The following is a 20,912-nucleotide window of genomic DNA, read 5'->3' as shown; positions in this document are numbered from 1 at the left end:
TATCCTTTATTTAACAAAGTGAGAATTTGAGAGCGGTTCAAAAGTGAAAATTGTTTTGTGCCTCCCTGAGTGTATGATGCTGTAAAAAGTCAGTTGAATTGTACTCTGCTGCTCTGGAGACCTGTTTATATGATAGTGGTCCCTACTTGAAAGCTGCTCTGATGTCATGCACGCAGAAGTGAGGACCTCAGCAGTCACACTGAAAAAATAAATAAAATCTTGCTTTAAAAATGCTTAGGGGATCACCATTCTGTCTGAAATACCTCAAATCTAGAGCTGCCAGGCGAGCTTTTCCCAGTCCAAATCAAATATAGTGTCTTGCTCCCCTGTCAGTCAAGACGCTTTAACTTTTGACTCCAAAGGATGAATTTTTTCTTCAGGCAGCTCTCAGATCTGACCGGGGGTGACGGTCTTGGATAGCCTGCAGCGAAAAAAGGTTCTCTTGGACATCAAGCTGAATAGAGACACAGATTTATCTGTGCACTGCTAGCTGTTCTGGGCTGAGGAGGACACTGACAGCGACAATGGACTCAGACATGACACAGAGAGGATAAAAGAGCCCACTGAGAGTTGGAACTTGCAGCCTGCACTCAGCAGAGTGCAAGACAGTAAAGGCAATTTTTTGGGAATAATTTATTATTTTCTAGCTACTGAATAAGGATTTAACTTTAGAACAGTTTTAGTTGGACTGAAATTACACCTAATAGCATCACAGTCACAGAAAGACATGTGCTCCCTGGCAAAGAAAAAAAAATGCTAGTGATTGACCCCTTTAGGTTGGCACTATGATAATCTAGGGGCTCACTGCTTATCTTCTTGTGCTACAAAAAAATATTCATTTGGCCTCCTTTTGCAGTATTTGCTGCGATTTTCAGACATAATAGAATATTTGAATTAAGCCACATTAAGTGACACCTTTGTGTTGCTGTATCTACATTTATTACATTATTTCCCTGGAATTGGATATTTATTTCCACATTTACCCATTCAAACGCAGTCATACAGCATGTCTTAGTCTCTACAGTATTAAAGGCTATACAGCACTCTCTCACACACATATTTGCACACTAATAGATGCATTTGAGGCAATGTAAGGTTTAGTGTCTTGCCCAAGGACACATTGGCATCAAATCAAATCATCAAATCAAATTTTATTTATATGGCACCTTTCGTACTTTAAAAGCAACACAAAGTCCCTCACAACAATGATAGAACATACCAAGCCACCCATCCCCATAAATACCCAGATAGACATGGAGACAAACACCTATCAGACAGAGACATGGCCGGGCACCCAGACCTAAGGCAAGGAAAAAGCCACTTTGGGGGGCCGACCACACTGAGAGGGCTCCTGGCCCACGACCACAGGGAGCGCCGCCACAGAGACAGTCCCGACCCGGGCAGACAAGAGGCCCCACACCAAGGTGCAGTGTCCTCCAGCCACCCGGGTCAGAGCAGTCCACAGAACAGCACCCCCGGCAGTGGACCAAAAGCAGCTCCCAGTGTGGTAGGCCCCCATGAGGAAAAACTGGAGCTAAAAACTGAAAGACTAAAACAGTAAAATAAGATAAAAAGGAAAATGAACAAAATAGATAAAAAGCTTTTCAGCTCATATAGTTAAATTGTCTAAAACATATAACCACAACATGAAGTTAAAACGTCTAACTAAAACATGAAGTTTAAAACATATAATTAAAATTATATAGAACAAAAATTAAATAAAAAAGTTTGATTAAAAGGAATAAAGAAAATCAATGAAATCAAATAAAAGCCTGATTAAAAAGGCTTTCAAAAACATCAACATTCTCTGCAGCCCTTAGGTTCTCCGGCAGGCTTTTCCACAATCGGGGGCCATAATAACTAAAAGCCGCCTCCCCTTGTGTTTTCAATCAAACACGTGGTATTGTTAAAAGGCCAGTGCCGGAAGACCTCGGGGTCCATGAGGGTTGATATGGTAAAAGTAAGTCAGACGAATAAGAAGGCCCAAGACCGTTAAGACATCTAAAACCGAGTAAAAGAACCTTGAAATTGTACCTGAAGCGTACGGGGAGCCAATGCAGCAATTTTAAAACTGGTGTAATGTGCTCCCGCTCTCTGGTCCTCGTCAACACTCGTGCGGCTGAATTCTGGAGTAGCTGAAGATTAAAAATACTTGGAAGACCAGAGAGCAGGACATTACAGTAATCTAAATGACAAGAGATAAAATCATGCATCAGCACCTCCGTGCTGGCCTGAGAGACAAACGGGCGGACTCTGGCTATATTCTTAAGATGGTAAAAACCTATCTTTGTCTATCTATCTATCTATCTATCTATGTTTTTAATATGTGGAATAAAACTAAGCTCAGAGTCAAAAATCACGACCAGATTTTTAATACAGTTTTTGTTGGTTTAAGATTTTGTAATTTTGTTAAAAGTTTCTCTCTCTGGCCTTCAGGACCAGTGACTAAAACCTCAGTTTTGTCCTGGTTGAGCTGTAGGAAGTTCACTGCCACCCATGACTTGATATCTAAAATGCAGTTAAAAAGGACATCAAGTGGCCCTGTGTCATCAGGAGACACAGCAACGTACAGTTGTGTATCATCAGCATAGTTATGAAAGCTGATGCCGTGCCTCCTGATGACATCCCCCAGGGGAAGCATGTACAGATTAAAAAGAATTGGACCTAAAATTGACCCCTGGGGAACCCTACACTTGATCTCATGGGTTCCTGAGGAACATGTATCCATACTTACAAAGAAGTATGGATTTGAAGGAAAGAAGGATTTGTGAGGCAGGAAGCAAACCAGTTAAAAACAGTACCAGAGAGGCATGTGGTCATTACGATTGGCAGACGTCTGCTCTTCCTCCTGAACAACAGGTAAAGAGGTGAACATTCTTTAGTGTTGTACTGTAGGCTATTATTTCCTGCCAATCAAGCAGTCTACATAGGACCACTTTCTCCATGTCCCTGCTTTGCAATGAAATGTTTCAATGAAAATATTAAGAAATGAACAACAACTCTGGCTTCTGAAGAGATTCACCTAGATGCCTACAGCATCACCTATACCGGAGGGGTTTTATATGAGGAAATATTTCTTGGTGTAATAAAGACTGAAAGGAGACTGAAAGCTTTTCTCAGTGGGACATATTTTTATGCTGTTCTCCCAATGGTAGTCAGCAAGAGTTTAGTCTTTTTCATATATTGGTTGAAGCTTGTTGCCGCAAAAAGGACCGTCTTGTTCACATATCTCAGAACAAAGGTGGCTAAGCCCTGCCTTAGTGTGTGTGCTTATACACATCAAGCTGGCATCATTGAATCAACTGAGTGTTAGTTAAAGTGGTGATTTCCCTGATGCCAGCTTACACAAGCCTAATTGTTAATGCCACTGCGGGTTCTTTCCGCAAGGAAGCTCTTGAGATTGAGGACGGTTTGATATTTATTTAGTCATACGGACAATATGGCCAAGTTGAGTCATTCGCAGGTCTTTCCTCTCTGCTGCTGACTCCTCTTCTCTTTGTCTCTGCTCCACTCCCCCCCAGGTCCAGCACGCTACTGCGTTTTAAAAGAGAATAGTGATTAGACAAGTGGATGCCGGTGTACTTATCACTCACCTGGTCCTGCTCCCCTGAGCTCTCTCCACACCTCTCTCTTGCAGCTGATGCACCACACCCCCTCCACGTTAACCAACTGCCATTCCTCTTTGATCAACAAAAGGGCCTCAGCCCCACATCAGTGTGTGCTTACACACATCAAGCTGAGGTTGCAGAAGAAGCTGAGTGACAACAGCTTTGTTGGTTGGAGTGAAGAGTTCCACAACATTGACTTACATTTACCCTTTTGCTACTGTTACAAACTCCATTGGTGGCTTAACACCTCCCCACCCCCAACCCCCACTCACTTCTACACATGACACAGATGTGCAAGGAAGGCACATCAGTCCTGGCTTGAAAGACGTGCATAAAAAGGCCTACTGATATACTGACTGGTTCTTTAGTTGAAGTTTGCTCATGATAGTCAATTATGAACAGATTCATCCAGCCAAACCCTCAGACTGAGCCTCATTCTTTATCGCTCCTGCGTTAGTGTATGCTAACGCAGGTTAAACAGCTGAAGTTTGTGTTGATTGAATATTTTTCTCACATTGCTAATTTTCTTTTCCAGTTTTATGTATGGAGAGCTGACGGACAAGAAGACCATCGACAAAGTCAGGCAGACATTTGACAACTATGAGTCCAACTGCTTTGAAATCCTTCTGTACAGAAAGAATAGTGAGTGCTCATTTTCTTGACGTGGTGTCTGTTATGTCCTTTGTCTGTATCAGTGAAATTTATGCATAGCAGCTCCTTTCCCAGATTGTTGTTCATTTGGTGCAATTATGTATAAAATATTTTTTTACTTTTTGCCCCCCCCCCCCCCCCCCCCCAATTTTTTTCTCTCTCTGGAGAGTAATTCAGGCACCATTTATTTCTTACTGTGTTTTTGATTTTGTGATCTTGTCCTCTGTGATGGAGCAACGTCAGAGTGATGACTAACTTAATTAACAAAATGTCTAGACAAAAACAAACCCAATACGAAAACAAAATACAAAATACAAGGTCCAATACAAGAGGCAATGTATGAAAAGAATATCACTATGAGCAATTTCTATCTACGGATACAAGACAGGTTTGTGCAACGGTCTTGAACTTTGAGAGTGTGTGTGGAGGTAATAAAGTCATGAAAACCTCAGCTGGTTTAAGGTTTTTCTGTGCAGAAAGTACAGTGAGTACCTTCATGTACTGACCTTAATATTATGGATTGAAAACCATACAAGTTGAATAAAGGTAATTTAAACATGATGTTACCAGAGTTTGACATTATGTACATGGAGAGGAGCAGGATCATTTTTCTTTATGAGGATTTTTGGGTACATCAGGTAACGTACCTGACCCGCATGGTTCTGCTCTGTACTCTGACTGCTTAACCCCGATAACTTTACCTTGTTTCTCTGCCTGAGAAATGGTGTAGAGATGCTGCATATTCCTCAGAGGCACTATTAGACAGCTCTTTTTTTGACAGGGCTGCTGCTGATTGGAATCTTGTGGTTTTATTTGTTAGATTTTGTGTCGGTAAAGTTGCATTTGTATCTCTCTGTGAACAAGTTCGTTTGCTCACTTTTGGTCACCCTGATCCTGCTTTGTTGCAACTGATCCCATTTTATCCCAGTATTTTATACATAGTACCATGATTTGATGTTGAATACGCTTCTCTTGTCTTTGAAGAACAGTCTGACTTCTGACATTTCAATTCAGTTCTAATACCATGTGCCATCTAATACTGCCTCAAAGGAAGGATACAGCTCAAGAATATGTGACCTTTTGTAGTAAAGTTTTAACATTGCCATGGTTATTCTGCTTCAGTTTGATATCTGACATAGAAATAGTAAGGAGCCTGAAATATTATGGCTTCCTAATTATTTCCAGATTTGTATGGAAAAAGGTAGGACAGATTTGCTTGTATTCTCTAATTTCAGAATCAGTTATGGGTGTAGTATTTACAAAATGTAGAACTAAATAGACAGGGGGTGAGCAGGATTCAGAAATGAAAAAAACTTTTATTTCATGCAATCAAAAGCACTGCCAATGCAGAAAATACAAGTAATGAACAAAAAACAATCACTAAACTATGCAGGAGAAAACAAATGCAAGACTGACAGACAAGGGGGAAGCTACAACAAGGATCTGGCAGAAAACAATGAAACCGAGGAGCATATATACAGGGATGTATGATAGGTAGAAGATACAGGTGAGTACTGAGTACAGGAAACTGGTGGTGACAGAGTGATCAAGTGACAAGACAAAAGCAACTGAGGATATCAAGGAATAATGCCAGGTAACAGGCAGGAACCAGAAACTAGAAACTTAATAGAATATTCAAGAAATAAGACTCTACAAAATGAAATGAGCAAAAAGATACTGATACAGATACTTCTAATGTGTAACAGGAACTGAACAAAGGCAAATAATACCAGCCAACCAAGAACAACTCAACAAAACCAGAAGATCTAATCAGACAAACCAGACATGAACCCAAGAAATCAAATGACAAAACACAAACTAAAACTCAACAAAAACCCACAGACCACAGGAGGATGATCTCCTTCTTGGTGAAAGTTGCTTAAGATTCTCAGTAGATGTTTGAACTCTTCCTCATGATAAGTTCCGAGGCTTCCCTAATAATATCTACATATTATTTTAAAATCTTAGTATCAGTATATGGGTTTAATATTTTTTTAATTGATTATGAATTAGAATCAAACACTAAAATAATGGTGTCAGATATTCTTCGTGTTCATCCAGCAGACCACACCAAAGTCCACTCTTTTTAATCTCCTTTAATAATCTTCAGGCCTCGACTGATCATCATTGCTACTGGCAATATAATGGCAGCTGATCTACTTCACACCAGCTCAAACACACTGAATCAAACAAGTGCAACATATTTAGTTTGAAGCAGACTTGAATGTGAAACTCTGTAACTGACATTTCAATTAATTAATATTTTGCTTCCTGAGAACATGAGACAGTACAAGGAAAGTTTTTCGCATGATGTGAAGAATCTTTTACAAGATGTTCTTGATGTTTTTTTCTTTTTTTTAGTCTCTGCTCTTTTCCCTTATGAATAACCATAACACATCCAAAGGCTTGTTGACACGTGGACCATTAAACCCATATCTTATTAAAGAAGAAATTTACGTGAAGCCAGTTCAATTTGTCATTAACATTTCAAAATAGTTAGAAGTAATTTTTCAGGCAACATAAATTAGAAACCTTTCTCATTGCACCTGCTAGGACTTTTCCTAAAAAAGTTCAAATAGAAAATCTTGAGGATTTTGAATGAAACAAAATGCTTCTTTTTTATTGCAGGAAGTCCAGTGTGGTTCTACATGCAAGTGGCTCCCATTAGGAATGAGAATGACAAAGTGGTTCTGTTCCTCTGCACTTTTAAGGACATAACACTCTTTAAGCAGCCTATCGAAGATGAATCCACCAAAGGTAAGTATTTTAACTTTTCCACGAAGTGCTCTCAACCAACAGCATTGTGTCTGGGTTTCTTTATTTTTGCCATTTATTTTGGGGGAACGATTATTCTGTTATGAGATAACTCACAACAGAGTTAGGTGATGGACTGATGGACTGGTGACTTGTCCGGGGTGTATCCTGCTTCTCTCCCGGTGGCAGCTGGGATGGGCTCCATTGGATTAAGCAGGTATAGAAAATTAATTGATGGAGGGCTGAACAATACAGTTCACATTGTTCAATGTGAAGTTCCTTTTGGATTTTTTAAATCCAGAACATCCAAATCTTTTTTTTTCGTTCTTCCCCCACTTCTTCTGTTTTGTCAAATTATTTGTTTTCTTTCTTCCGTTACTCAACATTCTTCTCCCTGTTATTTTCATTGTCTGACTTTGAATGTCAGTGAATTGAAATTGTTTTAAACATGTTAACAAGCTGATGTCTGAATTTGCTGTGTCAAAACCTCACAAGGCTGCTGGGCTATAATTAAGCCTTAGATTGCTGAAAAAAAATAATGACACCAACTAACATCTTAAAATCAGAAAAAGAGTACAATCAGAATTCTCTTTGTTGCTTTGTTTGCACATACAAGGAATTTGCTTTCTTGTTGTGGTGCAGTAACATTAAACATAAGCAGTATGTAGTGATAAATAAAGGGATAAATAAAGTGAGTGTTACACAAATTAAACAAACTAACAATATGTATAGATATGGAACAAAGAAACCAGTTTGTTGCAAAGATGTGCAAAATAAGTATGCAAAATGACTGTATGTACATGTGCAATAAGTTGTCCTGGGAGAAGGTGCATTATGGAATGTAATAATTCATTGGAAGGTGGGGGATAGTGTCAATGTTCGTCTATGTTAATGAAACTAACAGATTATGGGAAAAAGCTGCTTTTCTGGCATGAGGTTTTAACTGCCAGAGTTTAGTCTGAAAAGGTTTGTGTTCATTGTAAGGTAGGTCAGATTGTGACCTTTTCTGTATGTCTCAGTATCTTAGAAGTTTCTGGCTTTTTAGTGCAATTGAAAGGATTCTGCAGTAGTTGCGGATATTTATAGGCTCCACCTCCATTCAGTATAGAGAGAGACACAACAGGGGTCCACTTGTTAATTTTCAGTGTAAATGCTGCAGTCAGGGCTACAAGAGGGGGCACAGCTCACCGTCTTTACGGAAACGCACGTTTACCTACTGTAACATCTCACAGAGACCCTGAAACAACAAAAAGAGGAGATATTCATCCATTTTACCAAACTGCAAGGCAGCTGGCTCATCACTCTCAGTCTCACAGTATGAGTGAACATCCGCAGTCCAGTCAAAAATAATCAACTCATTATCTTAGAAAGTTGTGCTTATTAGAAAATTGGGTGTAATCCAGATGATAGGATACAGTGTAATAACAACCCCTCATGTTGTCATAGTCCTAATCTTGTGGCCTAATAATGGCATTTACTGAACAGGTTCTGAATATGCCATAGCCCTTAAAGCACTGAGGGTAACCTCATTATTATTGGCAATGGGAAGGTATTAAATGCCTTGTTTCAGCAGGTATACCCACATTTTAAAAAGCCTGTTTCGGCACAGTACATTTAGCATAAACAGCATTAGCGTTTTTTCTTTTCATCACCATCATTTTGTTGATGTTTAGTTTGTGTCCATAAATATAACTTTTCTTTTCTACATTCTCTTCATGTCCTTTTTCATCTTTTTCAGACTAATTGTCTTCCTCTTCTCTGAGACAGTATTTTAATTTCTTCTTTTTTTTGTTTCACTTTGGTTCCTCATTTATTTCTCCCTTTTCCATCTCATTTTTCATCTCCATCTTCCTTTATGTTAACTATCGTTGTCAACTGTCTTTCTCTTTTGAAATTTCCTATTTATATGCATTTCTGTAGTACTTTCTGCTCCTTCCCTGTCCTTTCTCTCATATGGAGAAGTCTCAGGACATTTGTGCTTGCTACACATCATACCCCTTTTTCATCTTATCCCAAGCTGCGGCTGCATAAAAAAGAGCTAGTCAAGTCTTGTTTCTCTGCCATGCGGGAATCTCTAAAGCTGTCGGGTTGTGTTTGAAGAGGCTGTGATGCTGTCTGGAATCACAGGAGATGTGGGTGGCGGTGTTGTCCTCCGTGCCCTGACTGATGCACAGTGTCAGTTTCTAGCCCTGGGAGTCAATCCTGGCACGGCAGAAAGGGCGTGTTTGCTCTTTGACAAAGACCAACCCCCCACTTATTCTTTATTATGTACATACAGTACAAGCAAACACGTGCACATACATGCAGTGATATCCACCCACTTCCTATGCCTTACTGCAGCGATCTGCCCAGAGTTGTCGGGTGATTTGTTTTTTTATTCATTATGTGTGTTCAGCGGCACGTAAATAACATGAGTTAAACTGGCAATTTCGGGCTTTAGTGGAACTACTATTGTCGCATCAGTATGTTGACGACTTTGAGTTAGTTTTTGACAATGTGACACTTCAAATTTAGTTCAGTGATTTTTTTGTTAGTGGCCACAAAGGAGAGCCCGGAAAAAATAGAACTTGTTTGCTCATTTTGTTATTTTTTTCTCATGTTAAAATTACACTGTTTTCACATGTTAGTTTACTTTACTTCAATCCCAGACTGCTCCTGTCTACATGTCAAAGTTTGCAGGTAGAAGATACTGAGCCATTCTGCACCCCAGTCCATTCTTTAACCCTAACCCTTTTATATCACTTTGGATAAAAGCATTTGCTAAATTAAAAACACTGTCTAACATAAGCATACGGAGCACATTCGGCAGATTGATAATTGTTAGGATCATGGAGTAGATCAGTTGCGTTGCGGATGTTATTTATTTATTTTCCAAGGCAAGGAAAGCTGTTGAAGAAAATGATCCTGTTACTGCAGCAGAATAATGCTGCTTCACTTACGATAGCAGGTTGGTGAAAAAGGGGGATCTTTTTGCCAGATGGTATGGCTCAGTAGTTTTGAAACAAGGTACACCATTTATATACTTTCCTTCTGGGTTATTGAACTGAGCTGAATGAATGTTAAAAAAAATTAAAAAAAAATTAAAATATTTCCAAGCCACACTTTTACTACTGACAATAGCTGAGGTTGTCACAACTGGTGGTTATACGTGGTGTGGTGGAGATTTAGGACCCGGATGCAGATATTTTAAAGTAAAAAAATTTATTTATTTAAAGGAAACAACAAAAGGCGCAGCTGAGCCGGAATACAAATAACTTAACTGTGGAGAAAACTTTAGCAAAAACATAAACAAAAACCTGACTGTGAAAACCATGAGGCAAAACCTGACATGACATAAATTACGGTGAGGATTTTGCGGTGTGTATGGGGGAACCTGGAAACTAAACACTGAGGGGAGGTGATTGGTGATGGAGTGCAGCTGAGAACAAAACACAGGTGATGTGGATGAACCTAATGACCAAGAGTGACTGAGGGGAAAACAATGGCAAAACTAATTACTTAACAGAAACCCCAAAACATGAAAAAAACAAACAAACCTAAAGTCGTGACAGAGCCCCCCCACCACCTCAAGGGATGAATCCCAGCCATCCCAAAACCTGGGTTGGAGGAGGGGGCTTGGAAGGAGGAACCGGGAGTCGGAGCCGATCAGGCGGATGGCCAGACCTCCGGCTACGTGGAGGCGGGCCCAACTCGGAGCAGGGACCAGCGCAGCAGGAGACCGTGACGACTGAAGCCCTGGAGTCTGTGACGACTGTGGCCCTGGAGCCCGTGACGACTTTGGCCCTGGAGACTGTGACGACTGTGGCCCTGGAGACCGTGACGACTGTAGCCCTGGAGACTGTGACGACTGTGGCCCTGGAGACCGTGACGACTGTAGCCCTGGAGTCTGTGACGACTGTGGCCCTGGAGTCTGTGACGACTGTGGCCCTGGAGACCGTGACGACTGTGGCCCTGGAGACCGTGACGACTGTGGCCCTGGAGACCGTGACGACTGTGGCGATCTGGCAGGCAGCCAGACATCCAGCGACGTGGGAGCTGGAGTTGGTCTGACGGTCAGACTTCCAGCGACAAGGGGCAGGTCCCCCTGGGCCCTCTCTGGAGCAGGGACAGGTGTGGCCAGAGACACGAGGGAAGAGGCGGTCCCAGCAGACATATGGAAATTGTAATATCATTGGAAATCCACAGTTTGCTAAGCTGAACAAAAACAGAAGTTGAGTGATCCGACGAGAAATCATCATGACTAAAACTTTTAAAGGCACGCTTGTTGTGTTAAAATATTTGGTTAAATTGGAGAACACATTAAATAGTTTAATAAGTAACATGTTTTAGGATCTAGCCTAATTGTCAGGCCAAAACACTAGTAATCTAATTGGATTTCAGTTACCTTTTTATGAGCAGGAATGGAGAAAGGAGAAGAGGATAGGAAGAGCAGTGGTGATGAAGGGTACATGCATGGGACACCAGATCTGGATAGGTGAGGAAGAAGAGGGTATCAGATGGATTAGAGATATAGTTAACGCTGGCTGTCACAGTTCACAAGCAACCCATGTCACACAATAGGAGTAGACACTTTGTGATATTGGAAAAAAAAAAATTGGTTACAATTTTTTTTTTTTTTTAGAAATTTACATATGACTGTCTTCAATATCAATGCTCCACTCCAAATCTGCTGCTAGCACACTCACACAGTCACAAAAAATAAAAAAAAGACTCAGATTATTCTCATTGTTCATTGCTCATTCATGTTGTATAAGCTGGTACAACATATTCATATGATTCCATTCCTGTGTGACAATCCAAAGATTTTTGAGCTGGGCTAAACCCTGAATAGTTCATGATCCTTCCAACTTTTTGGGTCTGACGTTCAAAACTGGAACATGCCTACGTTTTGCATCAAATGGCGCTGTCACACATGCTTGACATTTGTAAAATCAGGACATTTTCACGGCTCCAAAGGCTACATGCCGTGTTTTCTTTTGCAAAGTGTCACACTTTTAGGTGATACATTACAGATGTGGTATTGCACGACTATTAGATGTTCCAAAACACATCTAAAGGAGGTAGGAGGGGATGGACTGTGGTGTTACACCAAAGATTGTAATGTAAGTAAAGCAAGTTCAAATATCATTTGACTCATTTCTACTGCTGTCAAGGTTTGTCAGGTTTGGGTTTAAAAAACTGGTTCAGTTTCGGTATAAAATCAAAATACGCTAAAGGTTAGGGATAAAAACATATGTTTAGGCATAAATATCCATAAAGAATTATTTTGAGACTCGCGTCATGTTGCAGGAAAGCTTACGTGTACAAAACAAGAGGTCATGAAAACAGTTTCTAAACCTTCATTGTGTTTTTGGGCATGTGGACAATTGTAGCAGTTTTTTTTTTTTTATGTACTGTGATACATTTTAGGTTATGTAAAGTGTCTAGTTAAGAGTTTTCACCACTAAATCCACACCACCTGAAGCACATCGGAAAAAGAAAAAGCCTTGGTGCGAGTTGTTCAAACTAAAATGTCACTGTAAACATAGCATGATTTATGTAGGTTGACATTTAATAATCAAAGTGTTGCCACCTGAACCACTGGAACAGCCAGTGCCCTCAGTTACACATAAAGCACTGAGGGAGAATATGAACAGGGACAATATAAAATATAAAAAGTACTCTTTACATTCTGTCTATACTCTTGGAATAAATTAACTTAACATTGCAAACACTATAACAACAATTTGTGACTGAATTAACTACAATCTGTTAGTTAAATAACTAAAATGAGCAAAATTGCTTCTCAAGTACTTAATGAAGTAAAATGCGGTCAAACTGAATGAGATGAAACCACTGCTCCCTCTGTTTTCAAATCAAAATGTCTTTGAATAAGACTCCTGACCCAAGATTTCCCCAATCATCAGGTGAACAGCTTGCATGGTTTGCTTGTGTGTGTGATATCTTGAGAAGCAAAATGCTGAGTGCGTGAGGGATTATGGCTCTACATGTGCACTTACTAAAAAAAGGTCTTACCTGCTTACTTATGGATGATTGAGTGGAGTAAGGGAATGAAGGTGAAAGCAATCCGGCATATGATTCACTTAGTTAGTAATGGTAACATTTTAGATAGAATCTATTACTATAGAATTTATCGTAAAGCACTATTTATTGTAAAGCACTTCGTGATTTTATCTGTGATAAGCGCTATATAAATAAATTACTTATCAGAAATTGGAAGTATAATCCTCTATTAAAATGTAGTCTATTTATGTTGTAGACTTTCATAGACATACTTATGATTGGATCTTTTATAACAAAATCACCTTGGCAATTAGACTGTATGCTGCAGTTGGAGTTTTTACTGATGTGAGGCAACCGGACTGCCAGAAACACTATGGTGCAATTCAATGCTGCTTGCTTGATGCTACAGAGAGGATGCAGCATCAGCCTGCTGTGCCACAGAGTAGCATACTAAGGGCTGTATTTAAACCTGCGTGGTGATAAGGGGTGGAAGAGGCTGTCGTGGGGAATGGAGATTTGCTGCCGCAGGCATTGGCAGAGTTTGCTTGTGCCGCACACTGAATCTCGCTCTCAGCTCTGTCTTTGGCTGCTCCCACGGCTTAGCATGCCACAACACGTCAGCATCAGCTGAGCGGGAGACATCCAAGTCTGCTAAAGACGTCCACCTACAGCTAAAAAGAATTACAATGGAATAAATGTAACAACTCCTCAATCTGTGACTCTCTACATGCCCACGCTTTGCCTAAAATTACCCTTTTTCCCATTTTAAACTAGCCATTCTCTTTATTCTAATAATCTCAATTTGCACTGTGTTGTGTATTGTTACAACATCCTATATTAATTCCTTGACCTATATGTAGGCTCCCTGCTCTAGTTTTGTTCAACAAATTTTTTTGGTTATTTGGGTGAAAAGAACAAAACTTTGCATTGCTGCCAGTGTCTTGCCATAATGGTTCCATTTCAGTGATTTTGCAACCTTTGGGATTGAAAAGCCTTTGCTTTGTGCCTGATTGGTGGTGGTTAACAAGATAGAAAATCCTGACAGAAAAACTGGTATAGGTACACCTACAGGAAGGTAGCAAAAAAAGGATGAGGAGCAAGGAAAAACATATGGCAAAGCAGAAATCTTTAAATGAATGAATATCATGTTGTTTTGGTGAGTTGTCATGTTTACTGTTTTTTTTTTTGTTTGTTAGCAGCCTGAAAACCTTCACAAATGGTCGTGAACTATTTCAGCAAGACAGCTTATGAGAGTAAGGTAATGAGGCAGGAAAGCAGCTGCGGGAGGCTGAATTATTGTAACAGGTTTAAGTATATTATTATTTAGCTGTAGCTGGACTCAAATATTGTAGACGATTTTACATCGTCAAGGAAGGAATTCACAAAAAATAGATAATTGCATTATCTTCATAAAAAACAAGACCTTGAGTCACATTTATTTCACAATTTGTCCTTGTCTTGACAAATGCATCACACTGAAAATATTATTGTGGTGAGGTGTAGAGAGTTGCTAAGAATTGATCGACATTAATGTGCAAAGAACATAAAGGAGAATGTTCTTTATGTGGAAGGGCAAACAAATGAACTACTAAACAAAACAAAACATCAACTATGCTATGTCACCACTACAATGTTAATTCAAATAATATTAGAGTATGGAACACATTTTTTGAGCAACTACACTTATAAGCTCTTCAAACAATTCTAAAGGGCATCATTAACTCAGCTACGAAGTAGGCCAATGATTTAGTAATAGCTTCATCCTGGATGTGCTCTGTCCTCACCTGATCTCCTTTCCTTATTCATAGTTTCAAAACAGCTCACACTTCTTCCTCTGACGATGCATAAGTACATAATCAGAGAAGAGAAAACATAATCAGTTCTATGGTAACTTTAACAACAAAACTAATACTTTAAGGTAACATATCCCATATTCCTGTGGGGGAAGTGTCCTGCTCTCTTTGAACATGGAAATGAAGAGACATGCGCTCGTGGCTTTACGAGCCCAGATGCACTAGCGATCAGTAAACATAACCAAGGATCCATTTGCGGGTTTTCAACTTGTCTACTATATTGTTGGGAACCTGTTTAAGCTCTATTAGGTGTAATATTTTCATATATTTGTCATTAACATATTGTCGATTTCTTTTATAGTATGGTTATTACGAGTGTATTGAGATGACCACACTTGCAAATTGCAGATATTCAGTCAGCCAGCAGTTTGGTGGATTTAAGGTGCTTTGGACCTAGACATCAGTCCCATCATAAAGTTTCAGTGGACACAAATTATTCATGTTGGTGAGTTTGTCGTTTTTCCAAATCACAGAAATTACTGTGCTTTTTAGTTAAAGTCCATAGGCTAACCTTACTTGTTTGCTTAAACACAGTCACAATTCATGGTAATTGCATAGATTATATTATCAAAACAGTTCCCGTCAGGGCTGGAATACAGCAAGGATGATGGATGCAGGCGAAATGTGAAGGTGCAAAAGCAAAATTATATTAGTCATTGGAATTTGAGCATCTCTTGAGAAAAAAATATTGATCTTCACAAAAAATGTTGAGGCTTGGTTACTTTACGTACGCTTGGTGAAGACATAAATGATAGCTCTAATAACTATAGAGTATCAAAGATGTCAAAAAATTATGTACATGTGTCTACCATGCGACTGTCCCTCTACTGAACAAATCACTGTCACGTGAGATCCATAGACTCTCTATTTCATTCACTACAGTGAGTTGTGTGCAGGTCTTTGGTGTGGAACTGCTGATCAATATCCCATTTTAGACTGGAACAGTTCTGCTCTTGTGTTATTTTTAGCCTGAGTTTTTACTCTTTAAAAAAGAAAAAGTTCTTTTACGCCTCCATTGTGCTGTACTCTGTTAATTCACATGGTGTTGGATTTTTTGAAGGGGACAATAACAAGAGCACAACTATTAGTGTGAAGAAGACAGATTATTTATTTATCCCACGGTTTTCCTCCTTGCTCAGTGTGAGGTCCTTTTGTCCTTATGTGGCAGTATGTAGAGTGGAGGCCTTTGGGTTGTCAGTTTGTATTTACATGAATGCCACCTAGACTAATTCTTCCTGGCTCAAAATAGAGCACATTGGCTTGCTTTCTGTAGCAATTGTTTGCACAGTTTGTTTGACTTTTTCCCCAACACATTACTAAATGGTGATTTGAAATGCAGGCACAAAAGACAGTAAATCATGCCACAACAATACACATGACACATGACACATGAAAAGTTACTTATAATTTTTCTTCAATGCGTCTGTAAAGCTGTAACTTGTATCTGTACCATCATTGTGTCTCACAATTAGTTTTCAGTTACTGGAGGAATTCTTTATTGAGCTGTGATGTAGACATGCATGAGCTTAGCTCATTGGTTCAAAACTGAGAATGTTCTGGTATCCACAAGTCATTTTATAACCATATTCATGCAGTTCGGCAGCTTATCATCAGCATCACGTATTTTTAACCTCTCACAGACGTATAAGATTTCTACTGTAGGTTCTGTTTTTTTTTTTTAATAAATCTTTTTAAAAACTATAAATTTTTGACTGTGATGATTGAACTTTTTATACACAACAGTCCTCTAATGAAAATGACAAAATACATTGTATGTCGGTAAATACGACGAATAGAATAGAAAATAATAGAAAAATACGTTATTCATCCCCCAGTGGGGAAAATTCAAAGATTAGTCAAGTAGCTCAAAAAAGTTTCTTAAAAAAATAAATATATATATTTACAATGATTGTATATTAGAACAATAACAACAACAATAATAATACAAAATGAACATATAAATAAACAAATTTGAGAAAAACATCAAAGTCAGCAATCACTGTTAAAAAACCTCATGGCTGTGGGGACAAAGGGCCTCCTGAACCTCTCAGTCCTGTAGCGCAGTGAGATAAGCCTCTCACTGCAGCTGCTCCTCTGTCCTGTTCTCTGAAACAGAATATAATTTCCTCCTCATCCGTTGCTCCACCACAGCACTGAGAGGGTCTAGCCTTCTGCCTACTACACAACCAGCCTTTTTCACCAGTTTGTCCAGGCGCCTACAGATTTCATCTGTCGTGCAACTCCCCTGAATAGAGACGTTCTATAAACAACTGCCCCTGCAGGTGGCAGGAGGGAAATATGATTAATTCTGAAGTGTTTTCTTTTACAAGCAACAAGGTCCTCTTAAGTAGGAAGGCAGTTGATGTGATTACTTGCAGTGTTTGCAGCCTCAGGATGGGAGGCTCTTTTTTCATTTCTAGGTTACGTTCAGTCAATAACAAAACAATATTTTACGATTTCCTTTGTCACTCACTAGTTGGGTTTAGGCAATAACTTGGCTAGAGTTAGAAATGAATGTATGTTCTTTGCACTATGCCACCATCATGTGAATTGCCCCGATTTGTACACTGTACATGTGGCTGCTCTCAGCATCGCCAAAGTTCCCAATTTCTTTCCTTCCTTCGAATGTAATAGCTATCGGTTGCTGTCGCTACAAAAGATCCATGGGATTGTTTTTGGGAGGAGGACAGTCTCTTTATACCTTGTAGACATGAATCATTTAAAATATTAGGGCATAAAAAGCCCTTTTTTAAAAAAAAAATTATTAAATAAAAAATTTGTTTGTTGAGCACTTCAACAGATAATTTTACAGGATGCTATACTGTATATAGTGAGTTGCACAAGCTCTTTGGAATTTCCTTCCAGGACATTTCATGAAAACTATCAATCAAACATATTATCAGGAACTCTGGAAATCAAGTGAATAAAGGTCACTCTGAAAATATCCAATAAGTTGTGAAATGTTACGGCAATTTTCACAATTGGAAGCCAAGTGACTGGTTTTCATTGCATAGGATAAACTGGATGTTGTGTTAATATTCATGCTAGACTGCCTCCATTTTAACATGGAATGGATGGGAGGGATGGGGGTGTCATATGGCTGGAGGCACGAGGGTTGAAAGCTGTTTTTAAAGTCCAGTCTTTATTCAAAATGGTCCCTTCAAAGGGTTAGGTCAATCACAATGTGTGACTACTGTATGTGCTATCCCTCTGTAGTGTTACTCTATGCCCTTTAAAGCGTTTGATTTTATTTTTAGAATGGTGGCTGGCAGCTGGTGGACAGGCTTGTATTATTCAGACACACTTGCACTGGCACACTTGGAACAGAATTGAAAGTGGTTTTCATGTTTAGCATTAGAGATTTTTAACATTAAAAGGAGCTTCATTATGTCTTCAACTAAAAGCTTTTGCTACTAAATTTTGGAAAAAGGCCAGAATGTGTTAGGAGAGGAAACACAGGGGGAAGAGAGAATGTTTTGTTTATGACATTTGTCCTTTCTCTGTAGTTATAGTAAACTTTAGTATACATATAACACTTTTAAAGTAAGATTATCAAATACTTATCAGTCTTAAAAAGTATGACAATCAATGACATTGAAATTAAACAAAAATCTCATTTATAAGTTAAAGTTTTGTGTATACATTTGACTGTAAAGAACCAAACAGGAAATACAATTAGGTTGATTAAGGTCCACAATACATTATATGCACATTGTGTGATCCTTGTCTGGACTGGGAGTACATGCAGTTGTTATATATCCTATCAATATCTCAATGAAAGCAAGGACAGCACTAACACCCTTTATCATGCTTGTCTTTTAAAGTTTTGATCAACTTATTGATTAAACTTTCACGTTTGCATAAAGTAAATGCAGCTGTGTGTTTTATGGATACCCCAAGGAACACATTTTTCTTTTACTTCTGCATCTCTGTGGAGGTTACAGCACAGTGGCGGCCATCTACTGATCAGAAACCCTGCTGCATTTAGGAATACTTTCTATTGCGTGGGTGTTACCTTAGAATTATTGCAATTACAAATGACCAATTAGGGAAAACTGTTCTGACAGTCCTCTTATGGCAAGAACAAATAGAAGCTGTGGGAATATTTTGTCAGTTCAGAATATCCCCACTGGAGTCACAGACAGGGGATCTGTATCAACAGTGGTAGCTGAGGGCTGACTGGGTGCTAGTTATATCTGTATGGATCATTAAGAACCAGCTGATACTCAATCTTAATCTAGTTAAGTTGTGATGGAATATGAAATAAGCAATAACTGATGTCTCCTTTTTGCAGGATGGACCAAATTTGCACGGCTCACACGTGCGCTCACCAACAACCGCAACACGCTGCAGCAGCTGGCACCTATTAGCAAACATGAAGTCAGTCATAAACAATCAAGACTGGCGGAGGTGAGCTTGCACACACACACACACACACACACACACACACACACACACAAACTTGTTTTTCTATCTTTGTGGTGATTTACCATTGGCATAATGCATTCCCTCGCCCCTTACATTACCCATAACCATTACAGCTATCCCCAACCCTAACTATACCATATTTCTAACCCTGATCATAAATCAAGCTTTGATCCTCCAAAAAAGAATCCCTTTTAAACATATGAGGTCCACCATTTGGTCCTTATTTGTAAGACATGTTAGACTCCAAATGTAAAGTAGGATTCTCATCTTTTGGACCTTAGAAATTCAGAGAACTACACAGAACTTGCTTGATCTTACATTGAACCATGTAAAAAAAAATGTCAACCACTGTTGACCCAACAATGTGGACAAACAACTGCATCAAACAGCAACAGAGGAGCAAGACTATTCATTTGAAAAAGTGTTTTTACTCATTTTGTAAATCTAAGTCTAATATAATGACTATTTTAGCTCTGTTTTGGGTTACTACCAGAACCAGAAGAAATTATGTGGCTTTGACTGCTAAATGCTTCATAGTGTTCAGATAGACTCCAGCTATGTCTCATTGCTAGTTATTTTAGAGCAGGTAGCATATTACTTTCTAGACTTGTTTCGCTGACAGAAGTCGCTGCTATGGCCAAGAAAAGCACACAATAGCTCTCAAAGTGAAGCACAAACAAAAAACATAAAAGTTGCTGTCAGGTAAAATAATAGGGCTTAAACTTGCTTTAAGACAGAGAAGCTTGACCTGAGAATTTTCTACAAATACATGACTAAAAGCAGTGTTTTCACAGTTTTAGTTGATGGTTATAAGAATGGCACACCAAGGGACTAGCAACAACACACTTTTTTTGGTGGTTTAAAAAGTGAAAGTTATCAGAAACGTTTATGTGATATAGCAAAACTAATAGAAATGCCTACAAATTAAATAGTTTTATAAATGAGCCATTGACAGTACAGTAGACATGTCCACTCTGCCTATAACGTGTAAGATACATCTGAAATGTTATTTGATTAATCTTCAGTCATGTCCGTTTAGTCTCAACATCAAGCTGCTGCATCGGTAAAAGGAAAACTTAATCAGATGCATTTATTAAAGATACGCAACCTCATGCACTCTTACTAAAAAAGAATCAGTGTTAGGTGGTGGACGTACATGGTTGATTAGAATTACAGTACATTGGTCTACATGTTAGTAAACTGTGACAGTTAAAAAAAATCTACATGATTGTTGTTGACACATTTTGATATTCATGCATTGCGATTCCCATCATGTAATTGCTGCCAGAATACAACAGCCTCGGGTTACATTACCACAATATGGAATCATGGACTGTGACTCTACTGCTTTTTGGAGAGTGGACAAATGTGTGCATGAGACATTTAATTTAAACTTTTGACTTGCGCTGTATATGGAATAAAAGATTTCAACAATTCACTGAAACTGCTGTAGTTTAGCTGGTTTCATAACTCATAAATCTGTTCAACTCATATTTCACCCACTGACCCCTGTTCGTTCATCATCCTGTAATTAAGTGCCTGTAATTAAATTGGATGTGATCAAGCATAAATACCTTAAAAATAGTAATATATTGAAAATAAAATTATACTAACC

General features: G+C 38.9%; 1 protein-coding gene across 1 annotated transcript in view; it reads left to right on the top strand.

Annotated features, from left to right (window-relative positions):
* The window catches only part of kcnh5b (potassium voltage-gated channel, subfamily H (eag-related), member 5b), a 158,130-nt gene that overhangs the window by 13,507 nt on the left and 123,711 nt on the right, over positions 1–20,912 (top strand). Inside the window, exons 3-5 of the mRNA XM_072364748.1 lie at positions 4,144–4,250; positions 6,888–7,016; positions 19,164–19,279. Of these exons, the coding sequence (XP_072220849.1) occupies positions 4,144–4,250; positions 6,888–7,016; positions 19,164–19,279 (352 nt within the window). The remainder of the gene's footprint in view (positions 1–4,143; positions 4,251–6,887; positions 7,017–19,163; positions 19,280–20,912) is intronic.

The sequence above is a fragment of the Leuresthes tenuis genome, unplaced genomic scaffold (genome assembly GCF_036924035.1).
Source record: "Leuresthes tenuis unplaced genomic scaffold, fLeuTen1.0.hap1 SCAF_15, whole genome shotgun sequence".
In the NCBI taxonomy this organism is placed as follows: Eukaryota; Metazoa; Chordata; class Actinopteri; order Atheriniformes; family Atherinopsidae; genus Leuresthes; species Leuresthes tenuis.
Note: the sequence above shows the minus strand (reverse complement) of the source record. Positions and strands in the feature narration are given on the sequence as shown.